Here is a 23,486-nt window from a genome sequence, read left to right as displayed (position 1 = left end):
AAAGCTAAAACACTAAATGCTTATATTAGAAAAAAAATCTAAAATCAATAATCTAAGCTTCCACCTTAAACTACAATGAGAACAAAATAAGCCTATAAGCAAGCAGAAAAAAGGTAACAATGATAAGATCAGGCATCAATGAAAAAACAGAAAAGCAATAGAGAAAACTAATGAATTGAATACATAGTTCAAAGCTTTCCAAAGAGAATTTCTAGTCCCCAATGATATCATTCGGAAATTCTACCAAACATTTAAAGAATAAATACAACTAATTCTATATACTCTCTTCTGAAAACAGAAAAGGGAACACTTCCCAACTCATAGTGGGAGCATCATTACCCTGATACCAAAACTAGACAAAAACAGTACCAAAAACACTACAGACTTACATCCCTCATGAACATAGATACAAAAATCCTCAACAACATATTAACAAATCAAATCCAGCAATGCACAAGAATAATAATACACCACAGCCAAGTGGTACTTATCCCTGCGATGCAAAAGCTGGTTCAATATTCAAAAAACAAGCAATGTAATCCATCATATTAATAGTATAAAGAAAAAAAGACATACTATATGACCATATCATTTGATGCAAAAATTTGATGACATTCAACTTTCAGCAAACTAAGAATAGAAAGGAACTTCTTTAACCTAATAAAGAGTATATATGAATTCACTTAATAGACATTTATTAAGTGCTATGTTAATAACAGTGCTACAGTGCTATCTGCAGCACTAAGGACAAGGAATGCAGAAGAGGGATAAGACATTGCCCCTATGCTTAAGGAACTCAGCTTCTCAATAGGAAGGCAATCACATAGGTAACTAAAGGTACTTTAACAGTAGTGTATGTAAAACATTATAAATATTAAAAAGGACATTCTATCCAGGTGATCAAAGTGGGGCGGGGAGGGGGTGGTGGCAAAGAAAGTTTGCTGAGATAGTCCAAGCCAGTCCCCTCTCACTCAGACAACTGCAACAGCCACCTATCTTTCTGCTTCCACTCTAGATACTCTCCACCAATAGCCCATAAAAAAGCCAGAATAATATTTTTGAAGCATTAAATGATGTCATGAAATTGTCTCACTGCTTCCCATTAGAATGTGGTTAGAAAGAAGTGCAAGTGTCAACATGGTCTACAAGGCCCTATGTGATCCACACGCTTCTTACCTACCACTCTCCGCCCACCCATATTTCTTTCTAACCCCCAAGAATGCCAGGGTCTTTCCCACCACAGGGGCCTTGCCTTTGCTAGTCCTTCTGTCTGGAATGTTCTTCTCCCAGAGCCTGCATGACCAGCTCCTTTTCAACATTCATGTGTCAGTTAAAACGTCTCTTCAGAGAGGCTTTTCCTGACCATCTTACCTAAAGCTCCACCTCCACCACCCTGACCCATTATTCTCTTTTACTTTCTTCATGCATCACAGTACTTAGAACTACATGAAGTTATTTTACCGTGTTTTTATTTTCTATTTACCTGTGCTAGAATTTTGTTAAGGCTCCATTAGAGCAAAACCCTTATGTGTCTTGTTCACAGTACTAATCACGGTATCTAGAACAAAACCTGGCACATGTGTATATGCTCAATAAATATAGTTAAATAAAGATGACATTTAAGCTGGATTAAGGTGGTGAGGGCCGGGGGAGGGGGGGCAGGAGGGATTGACCTTCTCAAGAGGAATAAATAGAGAAGGAGAAAAGGAAATCAACATGGTTTATCCAGTGCTTCAATTTTCACAGACTCTGGAGAATAAAGTTACAGTTGGGAGGTATCCTGAAGATATTATTTAGTTCTGTTGTGTTTTCATGATGCATGAATACACTTTCAAACATCCCCAGTCTTTTCTTGAACACTTCCCCTGGCACGCAAATCATTATGTCACGGGCTAATCAATTCTGACCCAAACAACTTTAAATGACCAAAAGATTTTCTCATATTAGTCAAAAAGCTGCCTATTTGTTATTTATACATATTAATCTCAGTTCTGTCCCCAGAAGTTCTCATGAAAATAGGAAATTTAATCCCTATTTCATAAGGCAGGCTTTCAAATATTTGAAGACAACTACATCCTCCTAAATATAATTTTAAAATTAGGTAACATTTCTTGACAGTGCCTGCTGGGCTCTGGGCTAAGTACTTCATATGAACCACTCACTTAATCCTCACAACAACTCTATGGTAAAGTTATTATGACTATGCCTATTTTACTAATGAGAAAACTGAGGCCTGGATTAGGTCATTTGCCTAGGTCATCAAGCTGGAAAGTGAATTCTGAGGCCAGAATACAAACACAGACAGTCCAACTCCAGAGCCTACAGTCTTAACTGTAAGCCTCACTCTCTAAATGACTCCTGTTCTTTCTACTATCTGTACTCTGTCACCATGTGCAAAACACTCAGACAGCAACGCTAAAACTCAAAACGTGACCCAATATCTTCAAACTAATGATGAAGGCAACACTGATTCTCATGCACGTATAAGAGCCATGATATAATGCAAGATTTAATAATAAACAAGAGGAAAAGCAGTGTAAAAATTAACATATCTCTGCAAATACTATCCATTTACTATTCCTCTTTGTCCAGCACACACTCCAAACTGAAATACTTTCCATTTTCTGAGCACACTTTTTATTTCACTACTCCTCCACCTCTGTTTACATGATTTTCTCTTTCTAAGGAGCTATCCTTCCACTTCTGCAGAGAATGGATCTACTGTGTTTTTAATTTTTATTTATTTACTTATGGCCATGTCGCGCATGTGGGATCTTAGTTCCCTGACCAGGGATCGAACCCGCACCCCCAGCAGTAGAAGCTCAGAGTTAACCACTGGACCACCAGGGAAGTCCTCTACTGTGTTTTTAGAAAGCCAGTTGCGCTGGGTATATTCCATTTGCCCCTCCAGAGCCATTCTCCACTTTCCTCCACTCTGTTCTGTGTTCCCAGAAGGCTATCCTGAATAGACCGTAATAACAGTCTCCTTTGCCCTGTCTTCTGGGTGAATTCAGCCAATGGAGACAGGAAGAGAGTGAGCCTAGAGTAATGTCACCTCTAGTTAGTAATCTCACTCTACCAGAAGCCAAAGCTTCTGTTCAAATGGACCTCTATACAGCTGCCCTCTGAGTTTTGACAATAACCTCCTAACTCTTCCCTTACTTGTCTGAGGGCTGTGATGGCTACCTATTGTTGCTCACCAGATACTTCATTATTCCGTGTCAGTTTCCGTTAACCCTACCCACACTTTTATAAATCACCCCCTACATTAAGTTCTTGCAAGTTCACCCATTTGACTGTATCATCTATTTTCTGCCAAGGACCTCACTGACACACCACTTCCCTTTCCCTATGCCTTCTCTGTATTTTGTTTATACCTCCTTTATGACACTTTATTTTTTTTCTTGTACTAGTCTCCAAGTTTCTTGATGACAAGGTATGTTTTATTCATCTTTGAATCTCCCAACTCATTAATTTCTTGCCCATAGTAGGCACTGAAAGAATGTTTCAAGAATGGGAAAAAATAACATTAAAAAATCAAAAGAACAGTACTTCGTGACATAAGAAAATGATCTAAAACTCAAATTTCAGTTTCTATAAAGATTCAAAAACATACAAAACTAATCTATTAGGATAAAGGTCAGAATTGTGGACATTTCTGGATGTAGCTATTAACTGGGAGAGAACATGAGGAAGGCAACTAGGGTGCTGAAAATGTTCCTTATTTTGATGAGTGGTAATTATATGGGTATATACACATGTAAAATTTTGTTCAGCTGTATACCTAACATTTGTTCACTTTATGGCATGTACAGTATATCTCACTAGAAACGAAAAGGAAAAACAAATCTATATTTGGCTGCTCGTGTTGAATCAATACGGCTAACACCTCATTTATCCAGAGATTCTTTATCAAAACAAGCAAAAAAGGTCTCTGCATAGTCAAAATAGATGTTACAAAGTCCGTACACTTTATCCATGAGAAAGACTTTTTTTTCCATCATTACTTTTTTTTTTTTTTTTTTTTTGCGGTACGCGGGCCTCTCACTGTTGTGGCCTCTCCCGTTGCACGGAGCACAGGCTCCGGACGCGCAGGCTCAGTGGCCATGGCTCACGGGCCCAGCCGCTCCGCGGCATGTGGGATCCTCCCGGACCGGAGCACGAACCCGTGTCCCCTGCATCGGCAGGCGGACTCTCAACCACTGCGCCCCCAGGGAAGCCCCTCCATCCTTACTTTTAAGGCCAATTCCAATTAGCTTGGTTAACTAGTTTCCTGACCTACTGTTGATAATCAGTAACAAACTGGGAAGGTGGGGAAGATGTCTGTTAAAGACTGATAACTAAGAAATAACAGCTAACAATGAGAAGCAAGCAAAATAACTACTAATGAGCAGGTAAAAATTCAAGATACAAAATGTCTGAGATCACTTAGTATACGGCAAGGTTTTATAAGGCACTTAGGGCATCATTGTATCACGGCACAGTAAGAGAAACAGTGTTTAAAATGACAACCCTTACTTATCAGGGAAATAATGAACTATTTTCATCAAGATCTGTCAGGAAGCAGAAACAGAGTTAAACATATGAGAAACAGTCATGGCAAAAATGCATTTAAACTAAAAAGGTGTTACTTGTAACAAGATAAACCTTGGTTACTGGACATAAATGTACTTAGTTTAAAATAATCACATTTCTGGAGTTTGCTAAACAATTATGACTAATAATTTACTACCACCTTCCTCCTTGGTAAACTATAAAAATTAGCAGATTTGTATTAAGAAGGTGAAGTTCTCCCTAGAAAATTTTTTAAAGTGCTTCTAAACACTGAAAGTGTTCACTCTATCAACACTGGTTAACTGAGAACCATTCAAACACCTAGGAATTTTTAACCAAATCTTAAGCATTTTTTTGTAAGGCATATCTGAAAAAGTAACATCAAAATTGTTTTCAGCACTACTGAACCACTACAATGTCACCTCAAATAATCACTCTTTTTGCAAAAGAGGGAATTCCGACCCATAAGGTCCTATATTAGTCTCCATTCTCCCAGCTTTGAATATTCTTCTAAAACTTCACCTACAAACTGTCATTCACTTAAAGCAATCTTCTCCTGTTAGAGAAGATTGCTTCTGGGTTCTGTGATTCCAAGAACGTATTCTTTAGGTATCCCACTCACGTTATTTTTAATGATGGAATTATGAGTAGTAGGTAGCAACTAGAAAAAAATGCCATGTTAAGTGGTAAAAAGAACAGTACTTAATGCAATAATTCAATTCAATAAACTATTTGCTATATGTCAAGCACGGGGGATACATAAACGAATGAGAAACTATCCCTGCATTTAAAGAACACAAAATAAACACAAATATATTGAATGTTAAGAGTAGATGCACACTGAGAAGGCAGTGACTCAATTTTGTCGAGAGGGAAAAAATGAAAAAAGGTAGAAGCTAGACTCAGTTTTAAAATTAAGTACGTTCTATGCAACTATGTAAAAATCTACAGTAGCAAAAACCAGGCCACACAAAATTTAAAATACCTGTTGCATTAAAGTTGTTAGGATTACAAATAGCTTTTCCTATTTTCATGTTAAAAGGCAATGCCTTTTCCTCAATCCTACAGTTTCCATGAGTTGGAATTTTCCCTAAATTTCTAGACTCTCTCTATCCCCTCACTATTCTCTTAGAAGGGGAATAGTAACATAACATGATTGGTAAGTTTAGCCTAAAGAATTACATAAGCATAACTCTACCTGTTGCTTTTTGCTCTAGGGAGCCTACCTACTAGCTAGAAGTTCTCCAGTGCTCCTCTATGGATGGGCCCTCCTAGCAAGTAGGGAGGATGTTCCTGGCCCTGTCCTTTCTATGACCACGTATGTCTATTTAACTCTGGGCTTCATGATTAGAAAACAAAACTGTCTGCATATATAAGCCATGTCCTGCAACATGAGTTTTATCAGGAATAAAGGTGGTATTCTAATCTCTCATCTGTCACTCTTTTCTCAGTTTGTTCAGAATTTGGGGAAGGAATGTGGGTTTTATTGAGCCCCTCAGACACTACAAAATTACAATAATGCTTTCTCATTTAAAATAAAATCTTCACTTTTATCTCATACTAAACACCTAGGTATAATATCCATACATGATTCTTCTTCATAGCCCTCACAATTCCTAGCAGAGCGTTAGCCTTAGCAAAGTTTGCTGAAGGAATGAATTTTCAGATAGTAAAGTTAATTCTACATGGTACTTAATTTACAACAAAAGCAAACTATAAAATAATAAATATTGGTGTTTACTAATGTATACATAGGTATTTTCCCCCTAAGGAAAAATATGTCCCCATATATTTGTAAAAATTCACATCCATAATTATTTTTGTCTGCTTTAAACCATTACCTTTTACGTAGTGAAAGATCTTCAGGGCACTTTATATAAAAGGTGGAACGAAGCGTTAAACTGAAGAAGCAGTAAAGCTCGGTGCCTCATAATGGCTGGAGGGTTGGAGGAGTCACTTTTTTAGACACCGTTTCTCTTCCTTCTGTTCCCTCATCTCGTTTCCCTCTTATCAGCCCTGGGGTGGGTCTGCATAACTGTCAACATGCTTAGCAGACAGTGAACTATGAAGCAAGAATTATGAGTGAGAGCATTTGTTTGAAGTTCCAGTGTACCTCCAACCCCAAAGTGACAAACTGGAACAAAAGTTTAAGGGACAGAAAGTTATGGTTGCAGTAGTTGACAAATTCTTCGTCTGCTGGGCCAAAGGTTCTTAACCTTTAACTCTGAAACTTCAAAAGATAAGAAGCCTCAATTACCCCTTTTAATCACATTTGAAGTTGCTTTTTTTTAATCATTTCTGTTGCTTTTCCTTTATTCTTTTTTTTAAATTTAATTTTATTTATTTTTTTATACAACAGGTTTTTTTTTTGATGTGGACCATTTTTAAAGTCTTTATTGAATTTGTTACAATATTGTTTCTGTTTTTTATGTTTGGGTTTTTTTTTTTTTTGGCCACGAGGCATGTGGGATCTTAGCTCCCCGACCAGGAATCGAACCAGCACCCCTGCATTGGAAGGCAAAGTCTTAACCACTGGACCACCAGGGAAGTCCCCTTAATCTCTTTTAAACTCATCACTTGCATCTTTTCTTTGTTGTCCTAATACTGAACAATCCGCTAGAAGAATTTTCCCCATATTATCCCTTATGCACAGGCTTTTTACTCAATACAGGTTGCAAAAGGAGTTTCAGGACAATAAAAAGGGATTGCTTGAAAGATCTAAATTTCAATTAACCTTACCACTGATTTTTTTTTTAAAAGGGTTGTTGCGGGGTTTTTTGATAAATTTGTTTATTTAATTTTGGCTGCGTTGGGTCTTCAGTGCTGCTTGCGGTCTTTCTCTAGTTGCAGTGAGTGGGGGCTACTTACTCTTAGTTGCAGTGCACGGGCTTCTCTTTGTTTTGGTGCACGGGCTCTAGGCGCGCGGGCTTCAGTAGTTGTGGCTCGTGGGCTCTAGAGCGCAGGCTCAGTAGTTGTGGCGCATGGGCTTAGTTGCTCCGCAGCATGTAGGATCTTCCTGGACCAGGGCTCAAACCCATGCCCCCTGCATTGGCAGCAGGATTCTTAACCACTGTGCCACCAGGGAAGCCCACCATTAATTTTAGAGTAATTTGGCATGAAGTACCAAGCAATTCAAGAATGAAAATTTTAACTATAATAACAGCACCAATATTGCATAGCAACCTTACCAGGTGCCAGACACTGTTTCAAGAACTTTACAGGTTATTAACTCATTTAATCCTCACATCAGTGAGACAGATGCTATTTTACCCCCAGTTTACACCTGGGGAAGCTGAGGTACAGAGAAGTTAAACAACTTGCCTAATATCCTGTAAGTGGCGGAGATGCCATTGAAACTCTGAAGCAGTCTGGCTTCATCGTTGTGCAACACAGCTTACTGTTAACGAGAATACCAAAGACAGTAGGGAACTGAGACCCATCTCCACCTAGAGTTCTTTCCTTTTCTCAAGGTCAGCATGGAACTATCAAGAGTAAATACAATATTAGATAACCATTGTCAACTCCAAAATATACTATGAGAAATACAAAATAGAAATGTTTGATCATTGTTGCCAGGGAGGTTACATCCCATTTAGAGATAGCAAGTATACACATGAGAAAACATGCATTAATCAATAAAACCAAGCTCTTTGTCATTTCTCCCAAACCAGGTCCTTTCCCCATACTGCCTATGTTGGCTAACAATACCACTAATCTTTCAGACACCCAGACCTTAAATATCTTCAGACCTCTCTTCATATGAAAATATTTATACCTCTCTGTCTCTCCACTCCTAGTATTCTCACTATAGACAGAAGATTCTCACATCATCTCACTATTCTAATTTTTCCTTCCAAGGTAAATGCTATTTTTTTCTAGTTTTAGTTCAAGCTTGTTCTCCCCTCACAAATTAGGCACTGTTAGTAATGTTTCAGAACATCAAGGTTACTTAATTTTACCTATATATTTACTATCATTCCTTCTTGATTTAAGTTCTTCCTTCTGCCTAAAGTATGCATACTTTTGCTGGTAAAAAAACTCTCAGTTTTTGCTGGTCTGAAATGGTCTTAATATGTTCTCTTTCTAGAAAGTTTTGCTGGACATTGGTTTCTACTTTGACAGTTATTTTCCCTCAGCACATGACAAATGACAGTCAACTGTTTTCTGGCTTCCATTCTTCCTAAGTCACCTTTCAGTGTAACTGCCGTTCATTTTTTTGGTAGGTAACTTCTTTTTTCTCTCTGGCTTCTTTTAGAACTTCTCGTGTGTGTGTGTCTGTGTGTGTGTGCGTGTGTGTGTGTGTGTGTGTTCTGAATTTTGCAGTGATGGAATCTAAGGGTGGATTTCTTTTTCTTTAATCTGCTTGGGATTCAGTGGGCTTTCTGGATATCAACTGGTATTTTTCATCAGTTCTGTAAAGTTCTATTTTACAACCATTATCTCCTCAAATATTGCCTGTTTTCCCTTTTATTATTTCCTTTTGGAACTTCAGTTAAATTCATGTTAAACTTTTTTCTTTATTCTCCAACTTTTTCGATCCCTCTTTCTTAACTTCCATCTTTTTCTCTCTGCAAAACATTACAGACAATTTCTTTGGATCTACATTCTGGTTCACAGATTCTGTCTCTCAACTGCTATTTAATATGTGCATCAGGTTTTAAATCTGTGGCTATTTTTTCATCTTTAGAAGTTCTATTTTTCAAATCTGCATGATTATTCTTTCAATTCTCTGTTCCCCAACCATTTTCCCAAGCTTCTATTTTGTTTTTTAAGCATATTAAACATTTTTTTATATCTGATAAATAATAGCTCTAAGCTCTGAAGTCTTTGTGGGTTTCTTTTGCTGTGTACTTTTTTCTGCAGCTTCTCATTCATAGTGCCTTGTTTCTGTGCAAGTTCTGTGGATTTTTGACTATGCACTGCTCAATATCCTTGGAATTTTATCTGTGGGAATCATCTGAGGCCTTAGAGAATTTGAATTTACCTCTATCAGTCACCTGGGACCACTTTACATTTTCACTTGAGGTTTCTAAGTCCACATATGTAGCATTAATTTAAATAAAAAACTAAATGAGTACTCTATGATTCCAATTATATGACATTCTGGAAAAGGCAAAAGTATGGAGAAAGTAAAAAGATCAGTGGTTGCCAAGGGTGGGGATGAGGTAAGGGATGAATATGCAGAGCACAAAGGATTTTTAGGGCAGTGAATACTTTGTATTTATTTTCCATAATGATGGATACATGTCATTATACATTTATCTAAACCCATAAAATGCACAAGAGTGAAACATAACGTAAACTATGGACTTTGGGTGATTATGATGTAGGTTCATCAGTCTTAACAAATGTAACAGTCGGGGGCGGGGGGGGCAGGTGATGCTGATAATGGAAGAGGCTATGGCCATGTTGGGGGCAAAGTGTATATGGAGAATCTGTACCTTCCTCTCAATTTTGCTATGAACTTTAAACTGCACTAAAAAATTAAGTCTTATTTTTAAAAAAATTTAAATGAGGACCTAAAGATTCCACACGAAAAAAATATTAGAATAGATAAATTCAGGTAAGCTGCAGGATACAAAAACAACACATATAAATCAGTTGCATTTTCAAACACTAACAATGAAATATTAAAAAACAAAACTAAGAAACAATCCCATTTACAATAGCATCAAAAAGAATACTTAGGAATAAACTTAACCAAAGAGGTGAAAGACGTGTACACTGAAAACTACAAAACACTGTTGAAAGAAATTAAAACACAAATAAATAGAAAGACCTGCCATGTTAATGAATTGTAAGACTTACTATTGCTAAGATGTAAATACTACTCAAGGCAATCTATGGATTCAATGTAATTCCTATTAGAATTCCAAAGATGATTCTGCTAAGTGAAACAAGTCAGTCACAAAAGATAAATACAAATGATTCCACTTGTATGAAGTATCTAAAGTAGTCAAATTCATAGAAACAGAATGTAGAATGGCAGTTACCAGGTGCTGGGAGGAGGGGGAATGGAGAGAGTTACTGTTTAACGGGTATGGAGTTTTAGTTTGGGAAGATAAAAAAAAGTTCTAGAGTTAGATGGTGGTGATGGTTGCACAACAATATGAATATACTTAATGCCACTAAACTGTACAGTTAAAAATGGCCAAAATGGTCAATTTTATGTTATTTATATTTTACCACAATTTCAAACAAACAAACAAACAAAAACCCTATGAGGGCCCTCCTGTGGTTATACGTTCCCAGGGAAGATTTATTTTCTCTGTCCCCCAACTCCCCGTGCCAAGGTCAAGACCTGCATCCCATCTCCTTGGTCATATTTATTTCTCACTTACCCTTACACTGGAAGAGTAGCACTTTGGGGTCTCTGCTTCATGCAGTTTTTCTATTAGATTTCTGACTCTGGACAGACCCTAGGTTTTATCTCTTGAGCCTAGCCATATCTAACAGAAGCAAATGTTCATGGTCTCTAAGGATGGTCAGAAACCTTCAAATGAAAGCTGGTTTTAATGTCTGCTTACCTCTCGGGATTCCTACTGAAAGGGAGCAGAATGTGCTACCCCAGAATATGTCACTCGGCATATAGCTTATTTTGAATTAAAGTTTACTTGAGAAACAGTGGTGAAGAACACTCTGACCCTCCTTTGTTCCCCCCCTCCCCAAAAGCAGGAGATAAATCTCCCATGTGAAAGGTACCCATCCCAATACCAGGAGGGTGGAAGGCATCCTTATCACCAGAGATAGGGAATTTAGGGGCAAGAATACTTGGCTCTAACAAACCTTGTTACTTCTTCGCCAATTCACTACCCCAAGCCCAGACTCCTTTGTCTTGTCAACTCTTCACAAATTTATTACTTCTTTGTCTTAAAGTTATAAAAGATTCCTGCTTTGGTTACTTCTTGGAGTCTCACTTTTTTATGGGGCTCCCATATACAAAATTAAATTTGTTTTTCCCCTGTTAATTTGTCTTAAATCAATTTAATTAATAGCGCAAACAAAGACCCTAGAAGGGAAGAAGGGAACATTTTTTTTCTCCCTCACACTGCTTTCACTTCTTTTTTGGGGGATCTGAAATTTTTCTTACTCAGTGATTCCTTTCAAAAGATACATTCTAAAATGCTTAAACCTGTAGTTTAGTTGTTTCAATTGGGAGAGTTCTTAGGGGCTTGTTATACACTGAAAATGGCATTTAGCATATTACGGTATTTTCTGTGTGCTAGCTGAGTGATGTGGGGCTAGTCAATTCACCTTTCTACCTTCGTTTCCAGCTGCACAACAGGATTTCAATACTTATTTCACAGAGTCGTTGAGACTAGCACATAGCGAGCACTTGGTAAATATATCTTATAATAATCCCTTTTTTCTAATCCTGGGTTATATTTCTTTATTGCTTATATTATTTTTACCACTGATACTGACATTTCTGATAGAAAATTTAAGCATCTTTTTTGGTTGTTAGTATTGACTGGGGACTGAAGGTAAACAGTTTGCCTGATTGGACTCAGTATATTTTCTGTGACTTTATAGTCTCTCAGTTGATAAGAAGTATTCTTATTCCAAACATATTTACTGTAAGGTGGAGATTATGTTGGAATAACTTTGAAAAATTCTTTCTAAGGTCATAGAAGTAAAATTTTTAAATTCATTTTTTATACATTTTATATCAATAAGAAACTTTTTTTGAAGATTAAAGCTCAATTGTTATATACTTTCTGAAGGCTTTCTGACTCTCCTCCTGGAGAGAGTTAGCTGTTCCTTCTCTAAAGCTCCCATGTACCCTATGTGTACCTCTGCTATATCACTTACCACACTGAATTGTAATTATTTATTTACATTTTTTTAATCTCAATTAGAGTGTGATCTCCTTGCAATACAGACCCTGTGACTGTCGTCTTAGTATCTCTCTAGGGGCTGGCACATATAAAAGGCAATTTGTAAATATATATTAATGCTGATCAAATTTTCATTACTTTCTTACACTGACTCTTTAAACATATGACATGTGCTCTCTCTCATGCATCCTTTTTCTGTCCCTCTGATAAGTAATTCCATCCAATTTGTAAAGTTTTATTCTCCATACACTTACCCACAAACTGTGGGTGGGGGGGTTGAAGAAAACACCAGGAAAGTGAGATTTTTTAATACTCTGTCCAGTTACTGACGGGTCAATAAGATAAAAAGTCAATAAGGACGCAGAAGGTATGAAAAGGCCATTTTACACCTTTTATCTACCAGACAGCTAACAAACTGATGTATTTCTTCAAGCAAACAGAACACTTATGAAAACTGATCATATGTTAGGCCACGTTCTTTGCCCAAAGGCACTTAAGTCAGAAATCAACAACAATAACTGGAAAACCTGCATATGATTAGAATTTTTTTTCTAAACAACTGTCAATCAAAAGGGAAATCAAAATGAAAATTAGAAAATTCTTCAGACTACACAATAACCATACTATACATCCAAACTTGTGACATTCAACTAAAGCAACATTCAGAGAGAAATGTATAATCTTAAACGCATATGCTGGAAAAGCTCAAAGTTAATGGGCTTAGCATCTCAATTACAAAGTTAAAAAAAGGAACAAGAGGGAACTCCCTGACTGTCCAGTGGTTAGGACTCTGGGCTGTCATTGCCAAGGGCCAGGGTTCAATCCTTGGTCAGGGAACTAAGAACTAAGATTCCCACAAGCCGTGCAGCATGGCCAAAAAAATAAAGGAACAAGAAAATAAAAGAAAAAAAGAAATAATAAAAGAGCTGATATAAATAAAATAGGAAACAAGTACCAAGTTATGGTTACCAAGGGGGAAGGGCGGATAAATTGGGAAATTGGAATTGGTATATACACACTACTATATATAAAATAGATAACTGATAATAACCTACTGTATAGCACAGGGAACTCTACTCAACACTCTGCAATGACCTATATAGGAATAGAATCTAAAAAAGAGTGGACATATGTATATGTATAACTGATTCACTTTGCTGTACAGCAGAAACTAACACAACATTGTAATTCAACTATACTCCAATAAAAATTAACATATAAAAAAAGAAAACAAGTACCAATCCAAAAAGCTGGTTTTTTGAAGAGATTAAAAAACAAACTGGGACTTCCCTGGTGGTCCAGTGGTTAAGACTCCACGTTTCCAATGCAGGGGGCGCTGGTTCCATCCCTGATCAGGGAACTAAGATCCCGAATGCCACATGGCGTGACCAGAAAAACCCAAAAAACAAAAAACAAACTTCTAGCCAGGTTGATTAAGAAACAAAGAAAAATGATACAAATGATGGTAGGAATGAAAAAGAAGACAAAAATGCAGGTGCTGAACAAATTAAATAAATAGATAATAAAAAAGATATTACAGATAATAAAAAGATATTACAAAGAAAATAAATTTGAACAGTTATACTAAATAAATTTGTAGAAAAATGCAACTTAAAATTTTCAATCAAAATCAAATTCTCCTCTAAATTGTTCAAAAGATTTAATGCAATGGCAATCAAAATCCCAATATGAATTTCTGTAGAACTTGACAAACTTATTCTAAAATTTATATTGAAGAGCAAAGGTCCAAAAATAACTGACAAACTCTTGAAGAAAAACAGTAAGATGACGAGACTTACTATATATTGTCTCATTATAAAGCTATTATAATTACAATGATGTAGCATTAACACAGGGCACATAAACTTATCAGTGAACCATGACAGAGAAGCCAGATACAGACTCACACACACCCTGAAATTTCACATTTGACAGAGGCAGCATTGCCAATAAACAGAGAATAAACTTTTCAATGAATTGTGCTGACATAACTGGATATACATACGGGTAAAAAATGAGATTCGATCTCTGTATCACATTATACATGGAAATCAATTCTAGGTGGATAAAAACCATTTGAAAGGCAAAACTTTAAAACTCTGAAAAGATAATATAAGAGTTTATTTTATGACTTCCAATAGAAAAGAGTTTTATAAACAAGACATGGAGAGTCTCACACCATTAAAGGAAAAGATTGGTAAATTTGATAATATTAAAATTAAGAATCTCAGTTATCAAAAGACACCACTAAAACTGGAAGAAGATATTTGCAAACCAAATAACCAATAAAGGATTAATGTCCAAAATATATAAAGAACTCATGAACCAAGGAAAAACAAACCACTGAATTTTTAACTTTTTTTTGATGTGGACCATTTTTAAAGTCTTTAAATTTTTTACAATATTGCTTCTGTTTTATGTCTTTGGTTTTCTGGCCATGAGTTACGTGGGATCTTAGTTCCCCGACCAGGGATGGAGCCTGCACCCCCTGCATTGGAAGTATTAACCACTGGACCGCCAGGGAAGTCCCCAAACTACTGACTTTTTAAAAGGGCAAAAGACATGAACAGGTAATCCCTGAATAAGAAATGCAATCCATAAACAATATTCAGCCTTATTAGTAATTAGAAAAATGCAAATTAAAATCACAAAGAAATACATTTCACACTCACTGGACTAACAAAAATTAAAGTTATTAAATAGGAATCATTGGTTCAAGGGCATTCTTATTCACTGCTAGCAGAATATACATTGTGCAACCATTCTGGAAAACAACTCAACTTCCCAGAGTGTCTCAGTCTTCTACTGCTACTTGTATGGGTTAAAGTGTGTCCCTCAAAAAAAGATATATTGAAGTCCTAACCCTCAACACCTTAGAATGTGACTTCATTTGGAAATTTACAGAGGTAATTAGATTAAAATGAGGTGATTAGGGTGGGCACTAGTCCAATATGACTGGGGTATTTATAAAAAGGGTAAATTGAGACACAGAGACAGGCACAGAGAGAAGACTATATGAAGAGACATGGAGAGAGTGCCATGTGAAGATGAAGGCAGAGATGGGGTGACACATCTAAAAGCCAAAAAATGCCAAAGGTTGCCAGTAAACCACCAGAAGCTAGGAGACAGGCATGGAACAGATTCCCCCTCAGAGTCCTCAGAAGGAACCAACCCTGGGGACAGTCTGATCCAGACTTGTAGACTCCAGAACTGTGAGACCATAAATTTCTGCTGTTTAAGCCACCCAATTTGTAGTACTTTGTCACAGCAACCCATGTCAACTGTTATAGCAGTTAATGCAAACTAATACATTCCTGTAACAAATTACCACAAACTCAGTCACATAAAACAACACACATTTAACATCTTACAGTTCTGTGGGTCCAAAGTCTGACAAAGGTCTCACTGAGCTAAAATCAAGGTATTGGAAGGGCTTTGTTACTTTCGAGGACTATAAGGAAAAATGCATTTCCTTGTCTTTTCCAGCTTCTAGAGGCTGCCTGCTTTCATTGGCTCCTGGCCTTCTCCCACTGTGAAAGCCAAAGGTGGACTGAGTGAGTCTTTCTCACATTATATTACTCTAATCCTACTTCCATTGTCACTTCTCCTTCTCTGATCTCTTCTGTCTCCCTCTTCCACTTTTTAAAGACCCTATGACACTGGGTCTACTTAGATAATCCTGGATACCTGGATAATCTCCCCATCTCAAGGTCCTTAACTTAATCCCACCTGCAAAGTCTCTTTTGCCAGGCAGGGTAACATACCCACAAATTCCAGGAATTAGAACACGGACATCTTTACGGTACCATTATTCTGCCTATCATACATAGTAAAGTTGAATATGAGCATACCTTGCAGCTCAGCAATTCTACTTCTAGATGTGTGCAAGCCCCTAGGAGACATTTACAAAAAATTTCATAGCAGCATTGTGCTTAATAGCAAACAACTGAAAACCACCCACAGGTCCATGAACAGTGGAATGGATAAATTTTATTATGTTCATACAATGAAACACTATACAGCATTGAAAAAAGTGAACAACATCTATCCACATCAACATGAATGAATCTCAAATGTCAAGAAAAAAGAAAAGTTACAGAAGAATTCATACAGCATGATTCTATTTACTTAAAGTTCAAAAGCAGACAATACTGACAACATATTATTTAGATTACTTAGTAATATGTTCAGGGGAGTTATAACGATAAGCAAGGGAATGAACAGCAAAAAAAAAAATCAAGATAGATGTGTTGTCTCTGGGGCAGAGAGAAGGGGATGCAAAAGAGGTTATACAAAGGAAATGAGTGGTAAGTACTTGACATTTTTCTTTTTTTGTTTTATTTTCTTCCTTAAACCATATAAAAATATACATATGTACAGTTTTTTATGTATGGCATTTCTCATTAACAAATTTAAGTGCCAACTAAATAAATTTAAAATATACTGAAAGCAAGTTGTACGAAACGTAAGGAAGCAGTCAAACAATGTACTCTATCTGATGGAGGAGGGAATAATCTATAAAGATAAGATAACCTTCCAGGTCAATCAATACTGGAGAAAAAGTTCTAGGTTGTAAAAGAAAAAGTGGGAAACACCCTCCTCTTCCCCAAGTTCTAAGAACAGGTTTCTAACAATCTCTTAAATAAACCTGAATCCGTTTGTAAATAATAAGGTGAACAATTATAAACTATTATAATTATAATAAATTTAATAAAATATAATAAAAATATTATGTATTTAAATATATAATTAAATAAATAAATATAATAATTATAATTATTATAAACTATAATTGTTTATACACAATTATATACAGTTATAAACTGTCAGGAACTACCCACAGACAGAACCCAGCTCTTCTAAAGTTTTGCTTGGCTAACACGGTTGTTCAATTTGTTTTATTTAAACTGAAAAAGCCCTTAGGCAAAGTAGGCAACAGTTCACTTCCATTCTTCCTTACCCCCCCTCCTTCCCCAACGTATAACATAAATAGGCTATGTGGCTGGCCTCTTAAGGCACCTGAGTTTCAGACCAGCTGCATCCTGACAAATCATCCTGAAATAATGATATCAGGTACCAAGTTTATCTTCAAGGTCATCATGAACTATGTGATTTCAAGAGTACCTCCTACCTCTCACTCCCCTCTCTCCCACCACCACCCTCAACCGCTTTTATTCAGGGGCATTGTTTATCACATAATTAGAGATAGCTGGCAAATTAAGAACAGCCTTGGAAAACTATGACTGCAGGTGCGTACGCTCTTAATGGAAAGTACAGCTGAACTAGGAGTCAAGACCTAGGTTCTAGTCCCTGTATCCCAAAACCTCCTGGCATAACCTAGAGACAATATTCTTCTCTCTCTGGAGTTGAATTTTTTTCCTTTCTATAAAATGAGCAGATTTCAATTAGATAAACTCCAAATCTCTTCTATTTCTTCTATATCTATACAAACATATTTATGTTGAAATAAACTTTTTCAGCAAGTATAGATTCGTCCTGCTTTGGGTGGTGTATAAGAAGGCAGGAGAATGCGCTAGGGAAACAGGCTGACTTGGTAACTGAAAGGGAAGAAGGAAAGAGAATCAGAGAAGCGCCTGCCACTGAGGAGGATTAAAAAATCAGAGGACAATGAAAACAAACATCACTAAACTATACTAAAGTCAAAGTTTTACTTATGGTTGGCCCTATTTACCTTCCACTCACTGTGGGAAAACAAACTACCACATCACTGCTTGACACGATTTGTCAACTTTTATTTTTAAACCCGGCCAACTCTACTAGGATGGAGTTTTGTTCTCAGCTTATGCATTAGTCTGAGCATCACTGTAGTATCTAAACACTTCTTAATCTTATATGTTTCTTAAAGGAGATTTCAAACAGTGTAAATGGGAAAATCAAAAGAAAAAAGTCTACACGTCAGTAACAATAAGCAGTCCTCAAATAGCTAGAGCGGTGAATGGATGTGGGGAGGTGTTCCATAACTGTTAACGGCTTTCAAAAACAACAAAACAAGGCCAACAGCAGGTTAAGACTTTGCAAGCAAGGGTCAAGGGCATGAACTTTATTTTGTGGACAATGAAAAGCCGTAAGAGATTTTTAAAACAGAGCAAGTGATTTGATCAAATCTGTGTTTTTGGAAGATAACTCTGATGGCAAGGGTACATACAATATTTACAAAATAAAGCATAAAAATATTACGTAGGCTGATGTTTCACTACAAAATATTAACATGAAATTAGAATAAAACACTCACTCATTAAATTTCACAAATTCCACAGTATTCTTTAAAAAATTCATGGTGGGTTATGACTTGCAGATTCCTTAGGGGAATAAATAATCAATTAAACTTTAAAATCTTTTTAAAATGCCTTCATACTACATGCGTATCCTTTTTTAAACAAAATTAACACTTTAAATAATATTTATGGGCTTTAAGGCCACAGAATTTTTAAATATTTACCTAACCATTTAGAAAGCACTCAGCATTTTAGGTATAGAAAAATATCTCACACACAGACTTATGCCTTTCAAAACCTTATATTTACCTAGCCTATCACACATGAAATGATCTGGTTGACAGCCGAAATTTGCATTGTAGAATGTATAATTGAAATGACATAGAAATGTAGCTTGTTAAATTCAGGCCAAGGCATCTTAGGTAGATGTAAAAAAAGATTTTTTTTTACTTCCTATTAGTCTCAGCTGATTCTTCACAAATATACTACAAACTTAGTGCTTCTTTCCATTAACCCACCAAGGTAGAACATAGTCAGCAGTAACTAAACTTTAAACCTAATTATGAAAGATCATACGTTTTACAAACATATGCCACTATTTTTCAATACAGTATCTAACATAACATCCCAAATGTTAAAAATTACTTTGAATCTACTCTCACACAATTAAAAACATTTATATTAATATGAGTTTTCAATTGTTTTTCAAAGATGTTAATAAAAACGTTTAAATTCTTAAGGAAATGAAAGCGTAATAATTTTATCAATCCACAAATGAAAGTCCACATATACGTGTTAAAAGTTCTTTCTCTTCAAATAATACAGAATATTTGTTCCTACTTTCCAATTATCACACCTTGGAAAATATAGGCCAGCAGTATCAACATTAAACATTTAAGTAAAACTTCGAGATCTATTAACTTTTGAAGTTTTAGTCATACATTTATTTATACCTTACAAAAAGTGTAAACTAACTAAAAGAAATGAATTCTAGAATTGGAAGGTGGTATAGAATTCACCTACTGGATCCCCTGATTTGACAGGATACTCAGACTCAGAAAGGCTCACCAACTTTTCCAATATGACAGCAGGGCTAAGACTTTACCCTTGAACCTCTATGAATCCAGGAGACTTTCCCCTATATCAGCTTCTACCCAAAACCGTTTGTCTCCCTTCACTTTCTGAAACAAGAGAGTGACTTTACAATTATCACATACAAAGTTTAGCACTTCGAAAATTAGAAAATCTCTTGATCTTTTACTTCCATAAAAGTATTGGTTTCCACTTAATTTCTTTCACATAACATACCTCCAAACAAAACCACAGATCCACTGTTAAACTTCAGGAAAAAGCATAAGTAAAAATTTTTATTACAGTCTCTGCCAAGCTAAAAATATCTAGTAGTTTCTAGTACTGCCGAAAGACTATTATGTTATGACACTGAACATTAACCATGTATAAACCCTTGAACTATTAGCATATATTTAAGACCCCCTCCACCAAGAAAATGTTCCTATTCATAGTGGAATGTGAATAAGGGTTTTCTACACTAATAAAATATGCCCTTTTTAAAAGCACAAATTTTAAAAGCACAATATTTTCCTCTAATACAACTAATAAAGCTACCTAGCATAACAATGCCGCACCTAGTTAATGGCTGAAAAAGTTGCTGTGATGGAAAGAGCACCAGACCAGGATCAAGTAGACCAGGAATTTTCTATTTATAACACCCATAATTCACTAAGCCAACATATTGCAATTAAGTTACGTTAAACTGTAACGCTGCTAAGCTCGGGGAAATTGTTTACAAATGTGATGAAACTGTGCTAAAACACTTTCCTGGTGTTAAAAAATACAATATATTTGCAAATAGTCAAATGTCAAACGCTATTCCAGTCTATGAAAATAGCTGATATGACTCTGCTCTACAGTGAATCTTCTCCTGACAATTTTTCTCTTGATACACATTATTCTGAGCATTGTCTATTATCACTGGCAGTAAACTGAGGAAACAAAAGCCATGATATTTTTTGAACAATTTTTTTCAAGCATTTGGCCAAATAACTACAGACCACAAAGCAGCCTCTGAAAACACTTTTCAGGGAGCAAGGTGTTGTCTCTTTGAGCACTACGGATAGTGTAAGAGCTTGTAGATTATATTGAAGAGCAAAGAGCATCAGATGTAGTAATAAGAAACTTCTGTTTCAAATATATTGGGTCCCTGGTGTAAAGCATATCACTAATCAAAAAGATTGAAAACCAATAGTATAGACTCCTACTCTCCTACTTAAGGAAAACCTCTACACTCATCCTTTTAGTTGCTTAGAAGACATCACTGAAAACTGAAAAATCTAGGTTCAAATCCCAGCACTGTCACTTACTAAATGTGTGAAGTTGGATAATCTCTATAAGCCTCAATTTGCTCATCTCTAACTTGAGGTTAATGTCACCTACCATACAGAGTCCTTGTGAGGGTTTAAGACAATATAAGGATTTTGCACTTAGTAAATGCTCTGTGAACAGTAGCTATACTTGGTGAGTTTCTTAGTGATGTAGAACAGGTAAGATTTCCCTAGGCTATACAAAAATAGACACTCTTTCCCTAATGATGATTTCCATTTTTTTAAAACGCAAAAGCATATAAACCTACAGGAAAAGAAATTGTACAAATGCTTTTGGCATATTTCCAAACATTACTAAGTTTAAAGGTTAAATTGTTACAACATTCTCCTAATTATGCAACAAACACACAGGACCATGAGTTAGTCTGTAAAAGATTATATTAGCCTACACTGCTGAAATTTGGGGTGGAGGGTGGGGGAGAAATCTCTTATAATTATCCCCAACAGTCTTTTTATCTAAATTAACAAGTCTCTTCCAAAACTCACCACTGTTTTCTCTTTTTATTATGAGATCTCAGATTTGTCCTCTCAATTATCAAGAATAATGAAACCACACTGATTAAAATGCATATATATATTTTTTTCCCACTCATTCTAATAGCTGTACGCTATCTTTGGGGAGACATCACCATTATAACAGCAACAGATAAATGTCACCAAACAGCTACACATCAGACTATGCCAAAGTGGGAGTAGTCAATCTATTATACTTCAAATAATTCACTTCATTCTTCTGAGAACGCATCTACTACATTAACAAACTCTTTAAAAAGTGAAACATGCTTTGTCTGCTATTTCATTTCTATTCAAAGATAAATGGTACTTACGCATTTTTTAAAAGCTTCCTGTATTTTAGGAATTCTTTTCAGAAAAAAAAATTGTCTTTTTTTCACCATGGAAGTAAACATGCTTTCAAACACGCTAATTCAACTCGGGAACTGAAGCGATAAAACCTCCCTCCCTTCCTTACCAAACTTTGCTTTCTGGTAACATACCTGTTCTCTCGAAATGCAAGGCAATGAAGGTCTCCTGAACATTCTGCAACTGCCATAGTAACTGGCTGAAGTTTCTCCAAACGACACGCAGCTGGACCTCCTCCGGGGTCTGATCACAGGCACTTTTTCCTCCGCGGTACTGGACAACCGAGGATGATGGGGAGCTTCCCTGACTTGGAAGAAGTGATCCAGCCCCAGGGCCAGCAGGCAGCCGACGCCCCCCACCAGGCAGGACAGCAGCGGCCGGAGGGCTGGAGGCAGCGCCCCGAGGCTGGTGAAGGACACCCACCAGACGAAGCCGGAGAAGAGCAGCACCAGGATGCTGTGCCGGAGCCTCCCCGGCTGCGCGAGCGTCAGCAATCCCACGCAGCTCAGCACCAAGAACAGCCTGCCGGCCACCGCCGGGGGCGTGTGCGGGGCCCGGGCCCCGGCGTCTCCGTCCCCCCAAGACCAAGACCCCCACTGCCCCACCAAGAAGTCCCCCAGGTAACAGCAGGCGGGCAGCGCCAGCAGCCACCAGGAGCCGCCACCGCTCCGGCCCGGCCCGGGGTCCCGCTTGGTCCGGGTCAGGAAGCAGGTGAGGAAGAAGAAGGCACAGGCGATGCTGAAGAGGGGGCTGAGGCTGTGCGAGCAGACGCTCAGCAGGGTCCACAGCCGGGCGGCCCCGACAGCCCAGCTCTCGGGCCCCGAGCCGAGCAGCAGGGCAAGGACAAAGGCGGCCAGGGCGCCCAGCGAGAGGCGCGCTTGGGAGAAGGGAGAGCCGCGCCGCGGCTGCTGGGGGAAGGCCGGCGGCGGCGGCAGCAACAGCTCCACGTTGCAGAAGCGGCAGAGGTGGAAGAAGAAGCCGCGCGGGGGGTCCTGCCGCAGGGGGCTCACGCAGCCCTTCACGTAGCCGTTCCTCAGACTCTCGAGGGGCGAGCCGGCCCCGTCCGGCGGCTGCGGGTACCGCATGGCTTTGGCGTCTCGCTCGTCCCTCCTCATGGCCGGGACGCGGGGTGGCCGCAGGGGCTCGGCACGCCCCGCTCGGACCGCAGCTGCAGCTCGCGCTCCTTCCCGCCTGGCCCCCGCGCTCTAGGAGCCCCCCGGCTCGGCAGCGCGTCAGGGCTGCGCCCACCGCCGTGGCCCAGGGTCCCCGCCGCGCGGGCGGAGGAGCGGCGGGGTCCGCGACATGCTGGCTGGGGAGAGGGGCGGAAGGGGCTTCTGCCTGGGACCGCTGCAGCAGGACCCCCTCCTTTTCCCTCGGGCACTTCTCGGGACTGGAGCCTCGGTGTTGCCTCCCAGCTCCCGCGGGCTGCAACAGTTACCTCACGGCTTTAGCCTAGTCCGTTGGGCGCGCGATCGGCTGGCGGGCGCTCCTCCCCCGCGGCTGCCCGGGCCGGGCGCGCGCCCCGCCCGCCGCCAGCCGCCCGAGCGCAACAGCCGTCAGCTTAGACCTCAGACTCTCGAGGGGCGAGCCGGCCC

At 38.3% G+C, this 23,486-nt stretch overlaps 1 protein-coding gene across 2 annotated transcripts in view; it reads right to left on the bottom strand.

Moving 5' to 3' along the window:
• The window catches only part of PDE3B (phosphodiesterase 3B), a 172,800-nt gene extending 149,476 nt beyond the window's left edge, over window positions 1-23,324 (bottom strand). For both annotated transcript variants that reach the window (XM_029206981.1, XM_029206982.1), the window contains exon 1: window positions 22,026-23,324. In XM_029206981.1, coding sequence (XP_029062814.1) covers window positions 22,026-23,006 — 981 coding nt within the window. In that variant the 5' untranslated portion in view covers window positions 23,007-23,324. The remainder of the gene's footprint in view (window positions 1-22,025) is intronic.
• Window positions 23,325-23,486: the final 162 nt, after the last annotated feature.

Source organism: Monodon monoceros, unplaced genomic scaffold (assembly GCF_005190385.1).
Source record: "Monodon monoceros isolate NGI ecotype Baffin Bay Population unplaced genomic scaffold, NGI_Narwhal_1 Super_Scaffold_7, whole genome shotgun sequence".
Classification (NCBI taxonomy): Eukaryota; Metazoa; Chordata; class Mammalia; order Artiodactyla; family Monodontidae; genus Monodon; species Monodon monoceros.
Note: the sequence above shows the minus strand (reverse complement) of the source record. Positions and strands in the feature narration are given on the sequence as shown.